Raw genomic sequence first — 21,202 nt, 5'->3', positions numbered from 1 at the left:
TTTTTTTTATTCTTTCAAATCGATACGATGCGACTAATAACATTATCAAGGACCGCTAACTTGGTCTTTCCAGAGCTTTCAGCCTCCCCATGTGGCCCTCGGTAGCAGGTGCTCAGTTAGATATCACAGTTACTTGGTTAAATGATTGATAAAAGTCTATGGAGCAAACTCTCATCAGCTGAGGAAAAGAGATGAGGATGAAAGCTTCAAAAAGCCAAATGGAACTTTTGATAAGATGTCCTTGATGAATCTTTAAAAATAATTTCAGGGGAGAGAAATGCATCGACACCCTCGCAATCATTTGTCTGCGTGCCTTCAACTTGTATTCAAAGATATATGCTTGGTCAGCTTAAGAAACTAGTACACCAGTTAAATGAAAAATGAGATTAACCCGATAAACCCACTCTCTACAAAGAAGGTGACTTAGCAAAAGTTTCAAATTGCAACAATGTTGCTGCGTCTTCCTGCAGGCAGAAAAAAACCACTCCAGGAGCTTCTTACTGCCGCAGTCACCACATCGTCAAAGCATTTGCTTTATTCATTGCTGTCAGGATGGGACGAGAAGTTGACACTTCTGCACTGGGGGGGGGGGGGCCCAGTGCAGAAGTGTCAACTTCTCGGGGGGGGGTCAGCAAGCACCCAATCACATCGTCAAGAAGCCCAACACCTTATTACCTGCAAACACACTTGATAGCACTTCATTTGTAATATTATTTTTAGTTTTTGTTGCAAGAACCCGGAAGCAGATTCCTGCAGTGTCACATTGTGCGCGCGGCGTAATGAACCTGCCAGGTCAGATACTCCTCAAAGAGCCAGCAACACAGAGCCTTGTGCCTCTACAGTCCAACTGAATGCCTCTACAGTCCAACACTGTCACAAACCAGACATCTGAAGATACTTGATACCAGAAAAACAAAGACTTTCAGTATTCACTGAGGTTTTATCAAGCATGTTGACTACTACATGGGAAACTTGGTTCAAATGGTTCTTTGGTATTTGCTTGAGGAACGTTCCTTATCGATGAGATCACAACCTGTCATGGGAGTAAAGAATGCAGAATGGAGAAGGGTTGTTTGTTTCGAGGGCTCACAGGTGATGTCTTAAAGCGCAGATTAACGAGCATTGGACGGAAACAACACCTCGCATTAATAAACGATTCGTTGCGTGAGAAATGTGTCGTTGGTGGGATTCTTGTGTGGTGGACTTCTCCGCTCACAGCCGTTTGCTTCTTCTCCATTGCTGAACATCCTTCTCAAGATAAGGCAACTGTTCCCAGCATTGTTTCACCCCACGTGCATTCTTTTGTTGCACATTCCACCGTGGGGAGGGAACATGCCCCTCGTGCTTCGCGTGCGTCCATGTCCCACTTCTGGCTCCGGACTATATCCCTTTTACGTGCTCTCGAGCCGGATGGGGTTGAGCTCGTCCGGTCCCGGGGGGTCGTGGGGGGTCGCGGGGACGTTGGCTGCAGGACACTTGAAGAGCTGCAGAAACGTTTTCATCGGGCCACAGGGGACGGAGGAAGAAACTGACTCACGATGAGTGCGTGCACGCTCTCTCGTGGACTTCCAGCGATCGTGTAGTTATTGCATTCAATGACAGGATGCTGATGAATGGAACTTTAATTTAGTGATTTGTCTAGCTCAAGTCTGTTTACTTGCATTTAATAAATGCTCATAAAAGTAATGTACAAAGAAGCTAATTATACATTTTGGTCATTTGAACATACATCAGGTGGTTAATGCAAGTGATTCAGGATGCTATTTAAGAAATGCACCTGTGGTAAATAAATTGACTTAGGTATAGCAATAGTGTTATATTAGTTCAGAGGGGCATGGAGTAATCACCCGGATTCTAAAAGCATTTCTAATATCCATGCTGGTAAGCCCTTTTGTTTAGGATATGATCACGGATCGTCCCTTTATTTAGATAGAAGGATTTTAAATCATCATTAAGCCTTTGAGTTGGGCTTTGTCAGACCCAACTCAAATGAATACTTGCAAAACTGGAGCGATGTCTTGTTGACATTCAGCCCAGTCCGAACAGGAATTCTTTGATGTTGGGGTTTCTGTTATGTAAAAACTATTTAGAACATTCCTTATTCATTCACAGCTAATGAGGGCGTCCATTTGGATTTTCTCGTGCAATTAGTTTTCAGATTCCCCCTAAAATTCCCAACATCCTCAGCGAGCCTCATACCTCATCTCTCTCTCTCTCTCTCTCTTATTTATATATATATATATATATATATATATATATATATATATATATATATATATATATAATGTGTGTGTGTTACGCAAATGTCAGACATGCACTGTTTTGATCTACCTTTGTCCATTGTTTTGTGCTCACAGTTTGAGGTGTGAGCAGGTATTACATAAATAAAACAGTCTCTTTTATGACTGCTGTATCCTTTTGTTTGCATACTGTTGCAGCTGTAACTTTATGGACATGAATGGACGTATAACTGAAGTTCTAGGCGCCATTCAATCTGAGACAGTTGTGATATGATTAATACATGAATATACCTGAAAAGGAAACTCTAGAGAAGAAGGGGAGTGGGGGATCAACAATGTGCAGCAACTGATCATAATCTTCCCACACAAGCACCCTGGCTGGGACGCACTGATGAATTAGATAAAGGGAAAGGTCAGTTTACATTCTTTCATTTGCACAGATATAAACAGCTGAACATGTTTTGATTTGATGTCTTTTCAAGAGAAATACCCGAGGAAGTGACGCACTTCCTCATTCCAGTAGTTTCTAAACCCGACTCATCAGTCCACGGCACTGTAGCGATAAATGATTCAAAGTTAGCTGCACCACAATCTGACATCATTGCAATCATATATTAGGTCAAACTTTTGAAGTGCTCTTTGAGGTTTATGAATGGCGGTGTCATTTGGCCTGAGTTAAACATCTCAACAACTATCCGGCGGGCCTTAGCACACAGCCTGGCCGAGCTGCAAGCACCCTCGTAGCCAGCTGTCCACTAGTTAGCTGACTGCTTCCTGTGAGTCACTTTCAATGCTGCACTGCACATACAGCATACTGTTAATAGTAACATTTTCTTCTGCCTCGGGTTGAAATCGTGCATGTTGGGTGCCAAGAGCTGCACTTTGAATGTGACAGATTAACTTGTTTGAAAGCTTTTGACACTTTCTTCAGTCTTCAACCGTTGAGGAAGAATATCAATATTTTCATACTAACTAAACATGGTGACAAGGAATCAGATACCGTTGTGGATGGTGTCAAACTGTTAAGAAGAGGGAGGCTCTTCACGCCGCATTACCTCCCGGCAGCTGCTGTCACTTGACAGGGAACTGAAACGACTGCAATCGAGATTATTCTCCCTCAGAAATGGATGGTGTTATCTGTCCGTTCCCAGAACCTCCACCTCCAGGAAGGTGAAATCATTCCACTTTCCCAAACCCTATAGCTCCCACTAACCGTCACAGGTAACACCTTACTCACGAACCCATTCCTCAGTCAAAACTTGACTTTTATTGACGCTCAACAGAGCGGTCGGCCCAACAGCTTGAAGCTGCGTGTTTGCAAACACTCTCTTATCCCGAGATCTCCAAAAGCCAACCGAAATGCCTGCTCAGTCAAAGTGAAAACCGCTGACTCCTTAGAAGCTCCCCCCTTCTTTCATGCTTTAGTCAACTTTGCTCCTCCTGTTTGTTTGAGTGTCTAATTACGTAGGTCATAAAGTTGTTGGAGATCACAGAGAAAATCGTCATCACCTGTGATGATCACTCTGCGAGGCCTCATAAATAACCAGGCTCTCGCGGTCGCTTGTTCAGCAAATGCCATAGACAATTGTAGTACAGTGACTTTGTCATTTGCTGGGAATTTGACTTAAAGTTAAGCGTGAGTTATATAATAGAATCCATTTGGCCCTCAGGCCTATTGTTGATTGATTCAGATTGCAAGCATTGATCTTAGTTAGACGTACTTCTCATTTAGCTGGTCACTGGTTCAGATGTTTACTTGATGAATGGGACTCCTGGACTTGACAACTGTTTCCTCATTAACGCCTTTCTTCCGCGGTCTGTAGATGTCATCAGGGACATAAAGGCCACCTGACCATGCGTCCACAAGTCTTATCCCGTGCTCTCTCAGGCGCTCACCCCGAGCAGCACATGTTGCATTACTGAGGGTGAATTTCTATGCAATTGCCAGTGCTTCCTGTCGTCTATCTGCTGGGGCCAGGGTGGGATTTCCTCCTTCCTGACGTCTGACCCCCAGACTCTCCTTTCTCCCTTTAACTGCAGTCCACCATCTGGAGATAGAGGTTATCACATGTGGCCTCCTCGTGTTCGTATAATTAGGCCTGTATTTACCAAAGCTCTGTGAGCTGACATAGTGATATTTATGGACAGACGTACCTTTTTTCACTTGAATTGGTCAGAATCAAGAACTGTTGGTCTCAGTATCTGACTTATTAAGTTGTTAGTCGATAGTGTTCATATATATCTCACTTATATTTCTGACATTAACTTCACCGTTGCCATGCCGTCAAATTGTTGTTATATATTATAAAATCTATGTATGGAGATCCCACTGTTACTCCCTGCACTCCCTGAATAAATATTATTAAAAAGCTATTTCAGTCTACAGTAAGTGTTTGAAGGATGAATCCAGGATGTCAGAAGGATACAGAAAACAAGAACAGTTCAGATGTTAAAATAATGCTTACGCACTCTGGTAAAGATGTCTCTACTTGTTTTTATGGTGGGAACGTAACTTAAACGTGAATTAGAAACAAATATTTCCTTTCAGCCTCTCTGGGTAATGACTTTTATACATCACTCGATCATGACTGCCTATGAATCGAAAATGAAGAAAATTTGAAAGATTGCACGAGAGTCTGTGCAGCAGAGTGACTCTGAGTCGTCGATTGAGGTTGGCTGAAGCTGCGATTGGCCAATCTACAACCGAGGTCAATAACCCAACTAAGCTGTTCAGTGTTTTATTGTTTTGATTTGCAGACTTCATGGTGCTCTCCTAGCCGTGTTTTCAGCCATAGCAGGCAGCTGTTTTTTGTCAGAAAATGTCAAAGATGACCCTGCACATCCTGACCGGCACCATATGTGAGACAGACAAAGTTAGTGTCTAAATTGTGGACATTGATGGATTGTTTTGTCATGCTTTGTTGTAAATAAATGTGACCGTTTCTTGTTAGTTTGCTCGTGGCAGTGAGTTAATTACATTGATTTGACTTTATGTTTTGTCCGTCAGTTACGCAGCCCCTGTCATGTGCGTATTCATGTATCTGCAGTTTTTGTAGGTGTTGAGCTTTGTGTAACATTTCATTTCACATTAAATGTTACAGTATGTGAATATGAGGCGTTTACCCGGAACAAATAATAATAATAACTGTGGGTAATGAGGCTATTAGGTTCATCAGCTTCGGTTCGAGCACGGCCTACCACTGGTAACTATAGGTTTGGCATATCAACTTACAAGGTGATGTTACGTTGATCTTGTTTCTGCGGCCATCAATGGGCCAAAACAGTCTGTAGTTTTACGTTAAAAGTAAAGCCGTTTATGCCGTTAGTTAAAAGTTTGAGCTAAAAAAAGAATTGCTTAATTGCTCAAAATAAATGTGTTGCCTGTAACTAGGTATCACAACAAGATGTTGCTTTATTTCCAAAGAGCGACTAGCAAGAAAAAGGTTTGGAAGCACTGGTCACAACTTATCCAGGTTCACTAGCTTTTACATTGCATTTAAAATGTCAGTTATATGCAATGCAACATATTTCAAAGTTCATCCATAAAGTCCATAATGCATTTAATTATTTAATGTCAAATGAGCAACCCCAACATATTCAATGTTGTTAAATGTGGACAAAAGAATAATAACAATATGCACTCGTAGAAATAAACTCTGTTGGCGTCCACAGGTCTGTTTCAGTCGATGGTTTAGAATACGCGCTCGGTGTTCACTTGCGAGTCGGTCCGGAAACACTTTCTCCAAACACCGCAGTGAAAATGGTCGAAATCAGACCCAGAAATCCAAAGAAACATCCGTAATTTTAGAAAGGAATGTCACATTCCTTTGCAGCTGAGTGAGCCCAGTCTTCCAGAGTGCCTCCTATCAGGAAGTGCTGCACAATGGGAGCAAATTGCCAGAAACACAAAGTCAGACATTTGGGATGGAGGTGGGGGGCAGACAGAGGAAACTGTGTCAGGCTTTCGGACAATAACCTCTGCTACAACACTGAGACTCAACGATAAATATAGTTACGGATCAAATACAGAGTCAGAGTTTGTGTTTAGATCTAGACAGTTCACTTGGGTCAAAGACCAGCTGGTGTTATCTAAATGTAAACAAATAGATCTCTACACAAATATTGATCTATTAATACACAGATTAACACTATCTTTTGAATTGTACTTTTGTCACAATTCAGGTGTTGATTTGATATTTTAAAGACAAATAAAATGTAGATTTTGGTCAAATGTAATCAAAGTATTACAGACTGTAAAATATTTGTATTTGTGTGTTCAAAATGCCAAACATCATTCCATTTAAACAAGAAAACAATATGTTATACATTTTTAATATTTCAATCATCTATATTAACTTTGTAGTCAAATAGGCATTTGTTTTCAAATGTAGTCATTTTTTAGTGAAGAACCCCGCATATATATTTAAACATATTAATTTATTTGGTCAATCAATTCCAAATTTTGAATAATATGTATTTTCCCCTCAAACTGGAGCATCCATGCACCAAAGACTATCATGCAATCTTTTCAGATTGTTTTCATTTCAGAATGGTTTAATAGATGTAAGTATGTAGGACCGAATAAATACACAAATCTGTGGAGTAAAATTTGTTAATTGTTGCTAATTGTCGGCGTTTATATGCCAGCATACTGCTTTAAAAAAAGAGAATGTAACAGTCTATGAAGACATAATGGCTTTATAGAACAGTCTTTTATGTCATTTATTTAGTGTTCGTCTGTCTCAATTACTGGGTGATACTTTCATGGTAAACTTTTATATTATCTGGAGATATTATCTTTATTGTTTTAAATTGTTTTAACATTTTGATTACACGGATCTATCCTTCAAATTTCCATCTTTTTAATGACCCTTCTCTCTTCTTTCTGAAATCTCTCTTAGTGTTTTTACACAAGTTTTATTAAATAAGTAGATTAAATCAATTCTGGGAGTGCCGTCCTTGACGCTGTGGCCTCTGACAGCTTGACGGAGCGGCAGAGGGTACATTGGGTAAAGGCTAAATCAATTCCTCTTACCGTCAAATTGTTTCTAAATATGCCCCACCGGATTAAACATTTACAATATGCTTGTGATCCCCTGTAAACTGATACATACGTACATCTTGCACTACTCTCTCCTTCTTGGTCGTCCTTTGTCATGATTGTCAAACCCTCTCCCTCTCACAATGCACATCCCAGTGCTGCCTGCAGGTCCACCACCTGCTCCCTTTCTAACACAGGGGCCGTTTCACAGACGCCTCCATCTCAGCTCGGTGGCTGATGAGCAGATTGGGGGCTCTGCACTCAGCGTGGCCCGGGGAGACTTCTTTATCTAGCCTGGAAGCGATGGCTTTACCCTGGCCATCTGTTTCCACTGGGACCCCACCAGGACTGCATGTGATGGGGAGGGGGTAGGCGAGCATTTGTGTAACCTGAGAGTCATTGTTCAGACTTGTTGTCACTGCCGTTTTGGATCCACAAATGATGTGAGCGTTTGTCTCTGTGTGTGTGGATTAAAATGACTTTTTGGGGGGGTTGGGGGGTGCGAGCAACGGCAGCCGGCTGGTTGAACAGTTCACCCTCGTTCACAGCTGCAAGTGAGCAGATGTGACGTTAAATAGTTCCACCTGCTCTCGGCGTAATGGCTTTAAAGGATGTGAACCAAATGGGAAGATTTCTTGAACAGGTCCACTCAGTGAGGAACAGGTGTAGTTTTTACCAAATGTAAAACATAAGGCAAGTCTCCATCTTTGTATTTTTGGATTGTTGACTGTACACATGTTTATGTATACATTGCATTCTTGTGGCAGACGTTCATGGGGTGGGGGGGCTGGCAGGTGCATCTCCCTGTGAGCTGGAGGGCAGGAGATCGGCTGCACTGTGCTTTGTTCAGACAAAACATCTGCCCCTCGGGCTGAAGACCCGCCATCGTCAACTAAATACCAGCCGTCGCTGTAGAACAAGAAGCTGTTATTTTGAAGGTCATATCGGTGACATCAGCACGGGTAAACCCCACCCAAAAAGCATCCTGGCCTTACAAGATTTGAACTCTGTAATACCACTTCTTGTTGCGTAAACGTTGATTCAGATCAGTTATTTTTCCATAGAAATGAGGCCTTATTCAAACAGACAGCTGGAGCATTCAGATGAATGCCCGTGTTATCTGTAGACACACAGCCTTTGTTGGTAGCGAAACACTCGTTGCTTGTTTCCCTGAAACGGCTAAATTGAGCTTACCACCTTCCAAAGGTTCCTGCAACACTGACGCTGAGGAATGTTTGCCCATCAGCTGCTCCGAGTGTTTGTGCTGCTCTTATTTCACATTAGTGTCTTTGGTTTCATTAAACCACTGTGTCTTTGTTTGGGTGGTTTGGAAAGCTTGTGAATCTTACTTTGGTTTGTACGGTCATTCATTCATTCATCTTCTACACTGCCTATCCTTAGAAGGTCTTGGGTGATATGATAAGTAGCCATGATGTTTTCCACCCCTGATAATTACTCCAGCTCGAGACGACATTAAGTTCACTCTTGTCCATCATAAATATAGTTGCCTTGTTTTCAGGGGTCAGCGCATGAAATCTAATCCACAACAAAGATTGGTTTCTCTCTAAATTGGCTTGTTTCAGTGTCTTTTCAACGGAAAAGTAATGTGAAAGACCAACGAGAGATGTGACATGTGGTTACATGCAGAGCATCTTCAACAGATTTGTTTAGGGAAATGAGAAGGTAGGATGTTGGTGTAGCTGCAGAGATGACTATCACTGCGGCAGTTGCTCCCTGACCCTTTGGCTTAAGCCAATGGCCAGCAGCCTCTGGGCAACCCTGTACATGTCAGCACTGGACGCATCAGATATACCAGTGCAGTTCATTCTGTAGTAAGTATTTTAAACCAGTTATTTATAATAAAAAAAGGAGTTAGGTCCTTGTATCAACAAATTCAAATATATAAAGAAGTGTATGTAGTCAAAACCAAATTACATGACTCAAACCATCTTGTTAAATTCCTAACTTTAATGACTGTGTACTGTATCTCACCACACTACTGTAACACTCGAATAATGTTTTTTTTGCGTACTCCTGTTACGAGTGCATTGCTGGTTCATTGTGTCTTTACTTTTATGGTTAAGTGAGGAATCTTGTGGTTTGCGGATTTGAGATTTTCTGACCTACAGAAAGTTGTTGTGTGTTGACTTTGAAAAAGAACTTTGGCAAAAGAAGATCACAAATCAACATACATTCCGAATGAAGAAGGTCTGCGTCGTTTAAATCTCTTAATTTCCATAAGTTATTCGTACCTATTGTCCAAGAAGAGGTGTTGTGCTTATGATTTAGGACAGCAGTGTTATTCATTAGAGAACCCCCCCCCCCCCCCATTAAATAGAAACCGTGAGTGGCTGCTGGTTGCCCTCCTGTCGTCCCCAGTATAGCAGCAGACTGGAGGCTCGATCCGACCCCATGGACATGGTAATGTGAGGAATGCGGCCATTTCCTCCTTTGCAGGAAAACAAAAGGAGCTGCTGGAGCGCCTAGCTTGTCCCACCTCACATAACAAGGCTGCCGCTCCCAGATCACAGTCTGCATTGTGTTAACCCAGTCAGCCTAGTCCACGCCATTAACAGGTCCCAGTCGCTGATCTTAAATGTCACCCCTGTACGCAAATGGCTTTTCAGAGCAGAAGTCTTACAGAATGCTGCCTTGATAGAGCTGAAATGTGCCGCGATTGGACACCAACACGGTGTGCCATGTGCAGTGATAATCTTCAGTCAAATCGTTGACTTGCCAAACCACATTAGATATTGCTAACATTTTTTTTCTCGCTCTGCCAATTGCTTTGCTTTCTCTCAGGGAATAAGACTGCCGGACCTTTAGCCCCAGCGGCACAGGCGCGCTAGTCCACTCATTTTGTGTAGCTTGTATTGCATTAAAGCACTGCTAGTTTGTTTATTGGAAAATGCTTTAATGCTGCACAACTTACAAAAAATGAGACAAGCAAAGTCGTCGCTGATCTGGTGAAAGCTTTTTCAAGTTGTTTGATTTCATAAATTGACTCTAAATTGGATGGCTTGTGATGAATGTGGCCCATTGTTGCCAAAATCACTTTTTAGTTTAACAGTGGGAATTAGTGGGATAAATTTAAGGTTTTTCTTCAAGGAAAAGGTTTGGCAAAAGCCCTTTTTACCTTAGTATTAGTTTTGAATGAAGATTGCACTCATGCAACGCTTCAACCTATAGCCAGTATGATTACTACAAAGACTGGAAAAGACCAGCGTGGCTCTGGTTAGAGATCAAACACGTTAGGTACACGTTTAGTCTTACTAATGACTGAGTGGATAAATGACATGTGTTACTTAAATCCTTTCTTGGCCTGGAGCTTTTGTGATCTCATGGTGGTGACAAGATTCCAACAAGATACTGCTACCCAGTATAACTATAAATCACAATTAGTTGTATGAATCCATGACATGACATGGTGTTACTGGTAAGCTTCAGAGCGGCAAGAACACAGACTCATTTCACCTTTACACCAAGCTTAGCTAAGCTAACTGTCTGCTAGCATCTTTCACATACACATACAAGAAAAGCACTTTTAAAAAAAATTTCAAAGTATATTAGCAAGTTGCAGCTCAGCAGGCAACATTAAAAAGTCCCCGTAATAAATGGTACATAGTGCATCTGAACAATGTGAGCTATTATAAACCTCTCACTTATCTTATCGGCCCATGAGTCTTGAAACGGCAAAACCTGTAGATTCGTATCAGTGCTTGATGCAATCAGCATTCTTCCGCAACTGCTGGACTTCAACTGCCACGCAAATTAGCAGGTGGACGTCTGCCTGTAAGCGTTTGAGATAAAGCAACCTGCATTTTTTTCATGCTGAAAGGCAAGAGGGGACTTGTTTACACCCAACAGCCTGCGCCACCATTAGGATGATCCTTTTCACGGGCCACAATCAATGACATGACTATCCAACGCACCCAACCCCCAAAGGCCAGCTGATCCGGTCTCTCCCTCCACATACGTGTGTGTGTGTGTGCGAGCATGAATGAGGCGTATAACTGGTGCTAGTGGTGGAGGGGTGGAACGGCAGATGGCAGAGGCTGCCCCCCTCACGTCTGCTTTTTGGGGGAGAACAATGCATCTCACAGAGCGCTTATTAAAGGCGGGGATGGAGATTTGGGTCCACGGACAGCTGGCAGGCAGTGTGCCTCGCACCCTCCCCACTCCCTCCGTGTCCACACACAGACACACACTCTGCAATTAACTGCCACGGGCCACGGCTTAAATATTTACCAGGCACATGCAAATAAAAGGCTGCTCAATGAAATAATGTTTAATCCACACCTGATTTTTATCTTATGCCAAGACTGTGCAGTTTGCATCACGTTCAGCAGGTGAAATTCACCATCAAATTAGTTTAACTTGAATTGATGCCAATGAGGTCTTCAATAACTCTGCTGTTTGTTATTCTTAGTGCGGCTAATAAGTAAGTCATCACCACAGTTCATTCACAGACGTTCAAGGACATTCATCAAAACATTTGAAACATTCTCTGTTTTAGCTTTCAAATGTGAAAATGTGGTGTTTCTCTCAGTTAAAAGCAAATGACGTTCTTTGTTTGAGGACTTGAATCAGAGGAGTTTGAATACATTGGTTCCGACATGGGAAGTTGAGATAGACATTCTACACATTTTTCAGAAATTTCTTAGACCAAAAGATAAATGAATAGATGATAACGAAAAGCCCTGTTTGTTTTGGGAGTCTTTTAATGTTTAAATGCACCTCGACTCATACTTTGAATGTTTCACTGCATTTCAGAATTGTTTTGTTAAAGTTCCCTGCAGTCCCACTTTAACATGTTGCTCCTCCAACTGTGATTTTAAGCTGAGGAGCAGCAGGAACTTTAAATTCCTACAAAGCTACAAAACAACAACAAGCTATTTTACATGATACAAGCGCCCAGCTGAGATAGTACGCTGCTCCAATTTTTTTTGACCCCCTCCGCCCCCCTGAGCTCTCCTCCCCCTCAGCTCTCCTCTCCTCCCCCTCTGCTCTCCTCTCCTCCCCCTGAGCTCTCCTCCTCCCCTGTGCTTTGCTTTTGATCCCACAGGGACTTGGAGCCTTTACATTCCTGTCATTCCAGCCGCTGCGAACAATCGGCCCTCAGTTATTTATTGGCGCAGCGCGCAGCTCCGGGCCGCTCAGTCTGCTGCTGGCCGTCGGCGCGTAAACACACACACGCACGGACACACACGGGAGAACACGCGTTGCGTTACATTGAGGAAAAGCCGTGGACATACTTGACCTGAGCTCGGACTACTTTAGAGATCGCGCCATCGTTAAACGTTTCCCGTGTGATGAGACCATCATCTGGTGAGTTTCCCCGTGCCGTGGCAGGGTCGCGAGGAGAGGTGCCATCGCGCGGCATTGTGCGTGGCGCAGTGTTCGCTGCCGGATTAGTCATGCGAGGGGTTGGTTTTGTTGCGATTTCGTGTTTATATCCGGATGAGAACATCCAATTTATGAATTTAATCTATCGAAGAGCCACAACTTTATTGATCTGTATCCTACACTTTGGTAATATTTTAAAATAAAAGTAAGCTCAAAGTTTAAGTTTCTGATGGATGTAAAGCCCAGTATAGATTTTCCGTCATCTTAATTCCCATATGGAGCAGTTATTTTTTCTCTTTATAAGATGCATTTCAAAAATTCCATGTTTATAGCCTTTGTTCTTCGTCTTTTTTGGCCAAATTTGGGGCTATTGGTGTGTTAGTCTGTTTTTCACAGTGACTGTATTGGTGTTAGAGTTGTGTCTGGCTGGAGAAAGCGATGCCATAAAGTGTGTGAGCAATACTGGATCTGCACTGACATCACTGTCGGGTATTTCCAGCAGCAGCTTTCTCACGGCTGGTGTGTAATGATGTTGGCTCACAACTGAAATATTTAACATTAGTAGTAGTTTTAATGACCACAATGGGGTTAAGGAAGCCTGAAAAGCTGATGCAATGTGTATTCCTGTTTTTCCTTTAGAGTTGTGACGTGCCCTCAAATTGCCACCACTAGGCTGTTTTTTGTGCCCATTTCCCACTGACTGACATGAGAACTGCTGAAGGCTCGTCTGGAACGGTCCTGCACCGTCTGATCCAAGAGCAGCTCCGCTACGGCAATCTGACGGACACCCGAACGCTTCTGGCTATCCAGCAGCAGGCCCTGCGCGGAGGGAGCAGCAGCAGCAGCGGAGGCAACGGCAGTCCTCGCTCCTCTCTGGAGAGCCTGACTCCGGAGGAGCCCCAGTACATGCAGATGTCCACACGACAGGAGCCCCAGGGCCAGGAGCACCAGGGGGACTGCGTTCACTCCGAGAGCCAGGTGTGCCACCTGTACCAGCTCCATGGGGAAGAGCTGCCCACGTACGAGGAGGCAAAGGCCAACTCCCAGTACCTGATCTCCCAGAAGGGGCAAGAGGGGCCAGGCGGGGACATGATGGGGAACCTCGGCGAGGGCCACTGGGATTTGAAAAGGGAGCACGCTCGCTCCCTCAGCGAGAGGCTCATGCAGCTATCTCTGGAGAGGAACGGCCATAGACACAGTCTGGCCTTGAGCTCCTCGCGCAGCTATCCACAGCTGCATGATAATATCACAAGTGCCGTGTCGGCTGACAGGCAAGCGGCCCAACAGTGCGAGGAGCGGCGTGGGCCGCCCCCGGAATACCCTCTGTTTGCCAGACTTCCTGGATACATGCTCAGCCACTCCCAGGAGCATGGGCAGTACTACAGAGACCCTCCTCCCCCCTTCTACTCGCAGCATCACAGGTAATTACAGCAGATAAAGTCAATGAAAAGTAAAGCGCTTCTGAGCAAAACTCGTGCATTCAAGCATTTCCAATGCCTCGCCTCAGCAGGTATGCGTCGGCTCAGTCCCAAGTAGCCCCCAGCGGCATCACAGCAGCCCCCGGCAACGGCTCGGCTCAGACCGCCGCGTTGGTGCGGGAGAATGAGCGGCTCAGGATGGAGCTGGACGTCCACACCGAGAAGGCCGCCAGGCTGCAGAAGGTGAGAGAACGGGGTGGTTGTGATGAAACGCAGCTGTTGGCTCCCACAGGGTGTGGAAATTGTAAAAAAAAAAAAAAAACATACTTGCCTTGCCAGTACATGTCGGGGTGATGAGGCATCTGGCGGGATATGCATGGCAGAGGGATCACAGTTGTTGGCTCGTTAAAAAAACATATTGTAATGGATGTGACTTTTTAGATATGTGCTTCACCAGGTGTTGGGGGTTTTCTCACCTTTTTCTTTTAAACGTGCTGGCATATTGCCATGAAAGAAGATAAATGCCTTTGACACCTGGGAACCCACAAGTGCTCGTTCGCTCAGGAATGTTAATTCCTGCTTAACAGTTGCGCATAGTGTTAAAAAGCTTTTGCATGTAAGTAGCAATGGGGGGATCGGGGGAGGGGGGGGGGCATCATCATTTGTACAGATGATTAACTGGCCTCATTGATATTAACAACTAAAACATTAACCACATTCCACGCTATGAATGGGGGCGCCTCTCCCACAGACTAACCATCTCCCTTGTGTTTTCTCCCCAGTTGGAGCTGGAGATCCAAAGGATATCTGAAGCGTATGAGACTCTGATGAAAGGCTCGGCCAAGCGGGAGACTCTGGAGAAAACAATGAGGAATAAACTAGAGGCCGAGATTAAGAGGATGCACGATTTCAACAGAGATCTGAGGGGTACGGGTCCGTTCATGTGTCAGTAACTTGCAGCCATTCTTTAAATGTATCCCAGTGTGTGTGTGTAACCGTTTGTTTGTTTCCCTCCGTGCAGATCAGCTCGACTCAGCCACCAAACAGCGGTCGGCCAGGGAGGCAGAGTGTTCGGACCAGAGACAGCATGTCTTTGTTAAGCTGCTCGAGCAGAGTGAGTTCAGGCCTAGACGCCGCTCTTTCTGATTCTGAAATCTTGCTTGTCGCAGCGTGGCTCTTGACAGGACATCTGATTTGACATATCGCACTGCGCAGCCTTGTGCCGGGGTATCAATACACAAGTGTGAGGTGGCAGTGCGACATGTATACTGGGACGCAAGTGGCTCTCCAATGTTAAGCTTCACTTTGACACCAACTACTTTACATAGCTTTAGAAAACTTGGTCTGGATTCCAGTTTCTTTATTTTTCTTTTTTTTGGAGGGGGGGGGGCGGCTGTCTGCATTAGGAATGCCCCCCACCCCACCTCCTCCCCTTCCCTCCTCAAGGGGAACTAATGAGTCTGGGGCTCCGGGGCGTCCCGGCGAAACTCAAGATGACCTGTGGCCAGCTCGCTCTCCTTGTTTGGGCATTTCTTTACCTCCACGATCTGCCAGAATATTTCTTTCCTGGGTCTGTGCATGGATGTCAGGAATCAGGAACATCTATTGCCAAAATATGTTAGACATACAAGGAATTTGACGTGGCGGTTGGTGCATAAACCCAACTATCAACTGTGAGCTTTAACTGTTGCGTATCTTGGTTGCTTTTTTAGACTTTATTTGAAAGCTGTAGCTGCATAATCATTTATTTATTCCGGAATAATCTAACAAGGGCCAAGCTCCACAATATTGCGATGTGTCCTGAATATATATATATATATATATATATATATATATATATATATATATATATATATATATAATATATATATATATATATATATACACGGACTTTGTTGCAAAAAGCCATTGAATTATATATTGAGCTGCTTGTTTACTTTGTGTTCATAGAAGCATTCCAGAGCTTTTCCCAGTACAAAGCTATGCCTGTGTGCGTAAGTGGATAAGAGGAAGTCTGCATTCTGCAAGTGCACAGGCACGCACTCGCATTGTGTAATCAACTCCCTCTTTAAATGTGGCACAACAGATAAACTGGCTTTCTCTCGTTACAACACGGATTGCCTCTTAATTCGTAAATGAGCTCAATTGAATGATAACAGCAACAGAAAACAAAGCAAAGGGATATTCTTATGCTTCAATGGGTTTTCATCATGTAACTGTTCCTCCTGCAACCATTCACCCATTCCCTTTCTTGTCTCAGACGAAGAGCAGCAGCGGGAGCGCGAACAACTGGAGAGGCAGATTCAACAGCTGCGCCTCTCCGGGGAGGAGTGCCAGCGGCGGCGGGAGCTGCTCGAGCAGGCGCTGGCCTCCACGCAGGCCCGCAACCGGCAGCTGGAGGAAGAGCTGCAAAGGAAGAGGGCCTACGTCGCTAAGGTGGAGCGGCTGCAGAGCGCGCTGACCCAGCTGCAGGCCGCCTGCGAGAAGAGGGAGGAGCTGGAGCTGCGGCTGCGCACGCGACTAGAGCAGGAACTGAAGAGCCTTCGGGCACAACAGGTGAGGGGAGGAAGTCGTTACAGTTTCCCTGGGCCTCGAACTTGAAGGAACAGCTCAACGCGTTGGAAGAGATCCATAAGTTGCTTTCTGATAATCAGAGGAGAAGATTTCCTCCTCGGCTGTGGTCTTGTGTTGGTTAACGCGGCTTTAGCAGGGGAAACATCTGGTTTGTTCAAACCATATAATCATTTTGAGGCGCTAGAGACGTAGTTGGTGGACATGGACATAGTAGTTTACTGCCATATTTTTATGCTATGCTCACGTTGTTGTTGCCACAGTTTTGTACGGCAAATACGAATAAGTAGAGTTGGGTGTTGATAAGCTTAAAATAAGAAACTGCTGACATAAGTTAGTGTTGTTTTTAAAAGAAAACAAAAGTATCACACAAAGAAAAGCTTGTAGGGAATGTATTTGTGGAACCATGCTATCAGTTTCCCCTGTATGTATGGTAAGCTAATCGACTCCTGCTAGGTAGCCTCACATTATGCTTACAGATATGAGAGAAAATATTAAATTATTCAAAAGGTTTCCTAATGCTCTCCTATTCCATGTCTCAGTCTCAGAGACAGGCGGCTGACCCCAGGGGCCCGAGCTCCTCCATGTTGCAGCAGCAGCTGCTGAGGGAGAAAGAGGAGCGCGTTTTGGCTCTGGAGGCAGACATCACCAAGTGGGAGCAGAAATACCTGGAGGAGAGCACCATGAGGCAGTTTGCAATGGATGCAGCTGCCACAGCAGCAGCACAGAGGTACGACAGAACATGGGACATTTCCACTTACCATTTCATTCAAATTTCTCAACGGTTTTAACTTTATTTACTCAACAATCTATTTTTTTGCAGAGATACAACAATCATCAATCACTCACCTCGGCATTCACCAAACAACAGTTTCAACGATGACCTGCCTTTGGCGAGTCACAGACATCAGGAGATGGAGAACAGGTACACGGCTGTCTGCTTCCTCACTAGATCCTGCTTGGTTTTATTTGGGTTTCTGGTCTAATGGGGTTTTGCATTTGTTTTTAGGATCCGCGCACTTCACGCTCAGCTCCTGGAGAAGGATGCTGTGATCAAAGTCATTCAACAGCGCTCCAGATGGGAGCAGGGCAGGCTGGAGAATCAGGGGCTTCGTCTGGCCCGGTCCGTCCCCTCTATCCACACTGTGACCAGCATCATGGAGCGTAAAGGTGAGCGCGAGATGTCTGACCCTCCCCGCCCCCCCCCGCAATTCATGCAACATGTAGGAATTTTGAATCTGCGTATGACACGTGCTATCAAGCGACAACTGGCAGACTGGTCCGCGTCGCCAGACAGAATGTGCACTTCCTAAAAAATATATATAAAAAGATGCAGACAGCATTTTCCAGGCCCTCGAATGGACGTGTTTTTAAATAGGAATGCATATCGTCTCTCACGCCAGAATAGCCTGATCCAGAATAGTCATGGGAAGAGGCCAGCGGGGCAGATGTTCAGGAACGGGTAAATGTGGCTGCAAGCGGGTAATTAAGCAGCCCCCTCTCTTTGTCTGCATTTGTAGGAAAGAGCCTCTCGGATGACCAGACGGGCGCCGCTGCGATGCAGCCCCTGGCCATCGTGAGGCCAAGGGGCCCGAGCCGAGACTCAAGCACTCAAAGTGACGAAGCCCTGCTGGAGCCTGAGGAGCTAAAGATGTCTGAGGGGATCTCAGCAGCTACAACTGGTGGGTTTATTGGCATTCGACACCCAATCACCACCACTCAAACAACTGTTTCCTTTGATCTGTGTGATACATCCCTATTTAAAGGATCAGGACACTTACTGACTTGTTGCTACTTACTGACTTGAAATTGAACACTGTCTCTTTACAGTTGTTTTTGTGTTTAAATACCATGGTTGTTTTTGTAATTTGCTAATTTTATCTTGTATCTTTACCCTATAGACACCTTGGAGGAACCCTTCAAGAGCATCAGCAGCACAGAGTCAGAGGTGCTTGAAATTCTCATTTAATATGACTTCATTGACTTTTAGCCGAGGTGCCGAAAGGCCGTCCTAGTCTGAGTAAAGACGGGCGATGTGAGCAGCTGATTTTCAAGCAGACTCAAAGATGCATAGCCCAGGATGTGGTGCTTTTTTTTTTTTTTTTTTTTTTGGAAAGGAGAGCTGAGCTTTTCACAATTCACAAACTGTGACCTTTGCCTCAGGAGTGTGATTTCTCCAAGGCACCTGGACAGTATTCTGCACTGTGATAGGGTTATTCTTTTTGTTGCATGTTACCCTTTGTTATTATGTATTGTATTTATATTTGTAAACGCTGCTCATATTGTGATGTTCCTTTTATGTATGAGAGGTGAGACAAACAAGGATCACTCGCTTTGCTCCGCTCGACTTAAATTATATAAAGTTTTGCCGTCCTATCCGGATTGAGCGCACAACCCTTCTTTGTTTGGTTGGGTTTATTTTGAAGTTCCAGTAGCGAGCCTATTAACAGGCCCTCCGAAAGTAATGGGAATATTAGCTAATATAATCATCTTCTGCGTGTCCATGCCATTTTTGGGGATTAGTCTGTGTAACAGAACAACTCAAACCTAAATCTACAGTTGCTCCCCCACTCACGGCTCAGAGGAGGGAAGACTTTTAGTCCTCGAAATGCCTGCTGGTTTCTCTCTTTAAAAAACCTGCGTTGATTGATAGGCATTTCCCGGGGGTCTAATTTTCCAGATCCCGGGTTAAATGTTCTGGGCCTCGCATGGCGACTGCCGAGCCTTATTTACCCCCCCTCGGCTGACACGCCGGAGCTAATCTTCTCACATTCCCCCTGCTGAGGGAATGCTCCCGTTAAAGAAAAAGGCTATCTAAAGTCTGACCCCTCGGCCTTGTTAAAATGGCACACATTCTCCACATGATTCTTTTTCTGGGGCTGTTTATTTCGTCTGAGCTGGTGGTAGCTGGTTCTACCGTGAAATGGTCAACTATAATTGGCCGGCATTTGTTGTCACCATTGCTGCTCAAGTATCTCACATTTCTGAGATACCATGGAATCTGCTATTTATTTCTCCCTGCATAGTGTCGGATCGATGAACACTGCTGAATGTGGACTCCTGTTTTCCCGGCCCGGTTCCCCTTTTGTATTTAACTGGAATGCGCCACCACTTATCTTTAGCGGGGTAATGCCACTCTGCTAGAATGTTATCCTAGAGTGGTCAGGCTATCTCGACAACGTTATCAACAGGACTATTGTTTAAAGTCCCACAAGCCACACGTGGAATCTGACATTTGACTGGTATTCCCCTTCAAGCTTATTCACCACATTTTCCGTTGCAATGCGTTTGCCGGTCAATGCACTGTGACAGTTTAAGTTAATGACCCTACTTTGGAATGTTTACATGAATGGCCATTTGAAGTGAGAGACGTTAATATATTTTGTAGGTTTTTTTTCTTCTTTTAATTTTGTTTTCTGGTGCCAAAGATGTACTCTACTTAAGTTATAACTGATGACAAATACAAAAGGTCCGGTTACGATGCCTTGCTTCAGCTAGTTGACCCATTTTGGTGTTGCTGTGAACTTCTGCAAAGGAAACATTTGAATGTATGCCTTAACATTTCACTGTATTAGATTAAAATTCTTAATATATGTCTGAGAAAAGGCCTTCTGGTTTTCTTTGTATCATGTAGTGCCATGCGCAGCAGGGAGTAGACAATTGTGAAATAACAATTCCAGGCTTACTGTGCTCAGTGGGGGAAACACTGCTACTGAACCACCGGTATCAAATAGATGCTTATTTAAAGAACCCTGCTCAAAACCTTCACTGTTTGTTTGTTCAGTACCACTATTGGTTTGAAATAGCCCTTCCTGTCTTCAGAGGGACTTGGTCCTCTCAACAAACTCCACGCCATATTTCTGCATTTGAACCATGTTAACCTAACCGCAAGATCCAATGATAGGCATGCTGTTTTATTACCAATGTGTAAATGATCAATCCAAAATATCAGCCTCCGTTTAGCAAACTAGTTTTTCCCCTCACAACTTCAGTAAGTAAAACCCAAATAAAATGAACTAATTGTAAAGGTATGTAAGCACCATAGACTTTTGGCACGCCCATGTAATTCTGGGTCAACACATCGGGGAGATGACCGTTCCAAAATTAGCAAGTTTATTCAGTAATGTTTGTAAGCTACACGGCTTTCTAAAGTTGACTACATTAGCTGCTGGTAGTAACAGACCAAGTAAGGCTTCTTTTCACTGAAGAAGAGTCTGAAATGGGGCTTATTCTAGCGACGGTGTGAGATTGTTTCCTTTTGGTTGCCTATGATGATTGTTGGCCATGCACAAACACTTTACATCGTCTTGACCTTGCGGCACCATTTTTGTGACATCACTGTCTTGTTTGAGTCCACCTCCACCTTGCACCGTTCCCTGAGCCACTCCTCCACACTGTCCCGTCTGCAGCCGAGCCAAACCACGCCACCACACATCAGAAATTCCAACTTCATTATTTCCTCATGACCTCTTTGTGGTTTTCACAAAGATGAGCAGCAGTTAAGAGGAGAACCTTCTGGTCTGTACATCAAATCCTCCGCAAAGACACGTTGAAATGTTCGTTTCACATGAAATTATATTTTGATG

The 21,202-nt window shown here is 44.2% G+C and overlaps 1 protein-coding gene across 2 annotated transcripts; it reads left to right on the top strand.

The window, feature by feature from the left end:
* The first annotated feature begins 12,347 nt into the window (after nucleotides 1-12,347).
* amotl2a (angiomotin like 2a) lies at nucleotides 12,348-20,240 on the top strand. Of its 2 annotated transcripts, none has more exons than XM_037470392.2 (11): nucleotides 12,348-12,609; nucleotides 13,267-14,048; nucleotides 14,138-14,288; nucleotides 14,828-14,972; nucleotides 15,067-15,159; nucleotides 16,306-16,601; nucleotides 17,159-17,346; nucleotides 17,440-17,541; nucleotides 17,626-17,786; nucleotides 18,137-18,298; nucleotides 18,518-20,240. In XM_037470392.2, the coding sequence occupies exons 2-11, from the start codon at nucleotides 13,333-13,335 to the stop codon at nucleotides 18,583-18,585; spliced, it is 2,082 nt and encodes a 693-aa protein (XP_037326289.1). In that variant the 5' UTR covers nucleotides 12,348-12,609; nucleotides 13,267-13,332; the 3' UTR covers nucleotides 18,586-20,240. The 2 variants fall into 2 exon arrangements, with proteins under 2 accessions (XP_037326289.1, XP_037326288.1); XM_037470391.2 differs by having other exon boundaries at nucleotides 14,135-14,288.
* Nucleotides 20,241-21,202: the final 962 nt, after the last annotated feature.

This window comes from Pungitius pungitius, chromosome 7 (assembly GCF_949316345.1).
Source record: "Pungitius pungitius chromosome 7, fPunPun2.1, whole genome shotgun sequence".
Lineage (NCBI taxonomy): Eukaryota > Metazoa > Chordata > Actinopteri > Perciformes > Gasterosteidae > Pungitius > Pungitius pungitius.
Note: the sequence above shows the minus strand (reverse complement) of the source record. Positions and strands in the feature narration are given on the sequence as shown.

Bases quoted from the DNA above. Each gene is read 5' to 3' on its own strand.
- amotl2a (XM_037470391.2), top strand. From the start codon at position 13,333: ATGAGAACTGCTGAAGGCTCGTCTGGAACGGTCCTGCACCGTCTGATC. The intron at 17,347-17,439 runs GTACGACAGAAC...ATTTTTTTGCAG, and splicing joins GCCACAGCAGCAGCACAGAG to AGATACAACAATCATCAATC. The intron at 17,787-18,136 runs GTGAGCGCGAGA...CTGCATTTGTAG, and splicing joins CAGCATCATGGAGCGTAAAG to GAAAGAGCCTCTCGGATGAC.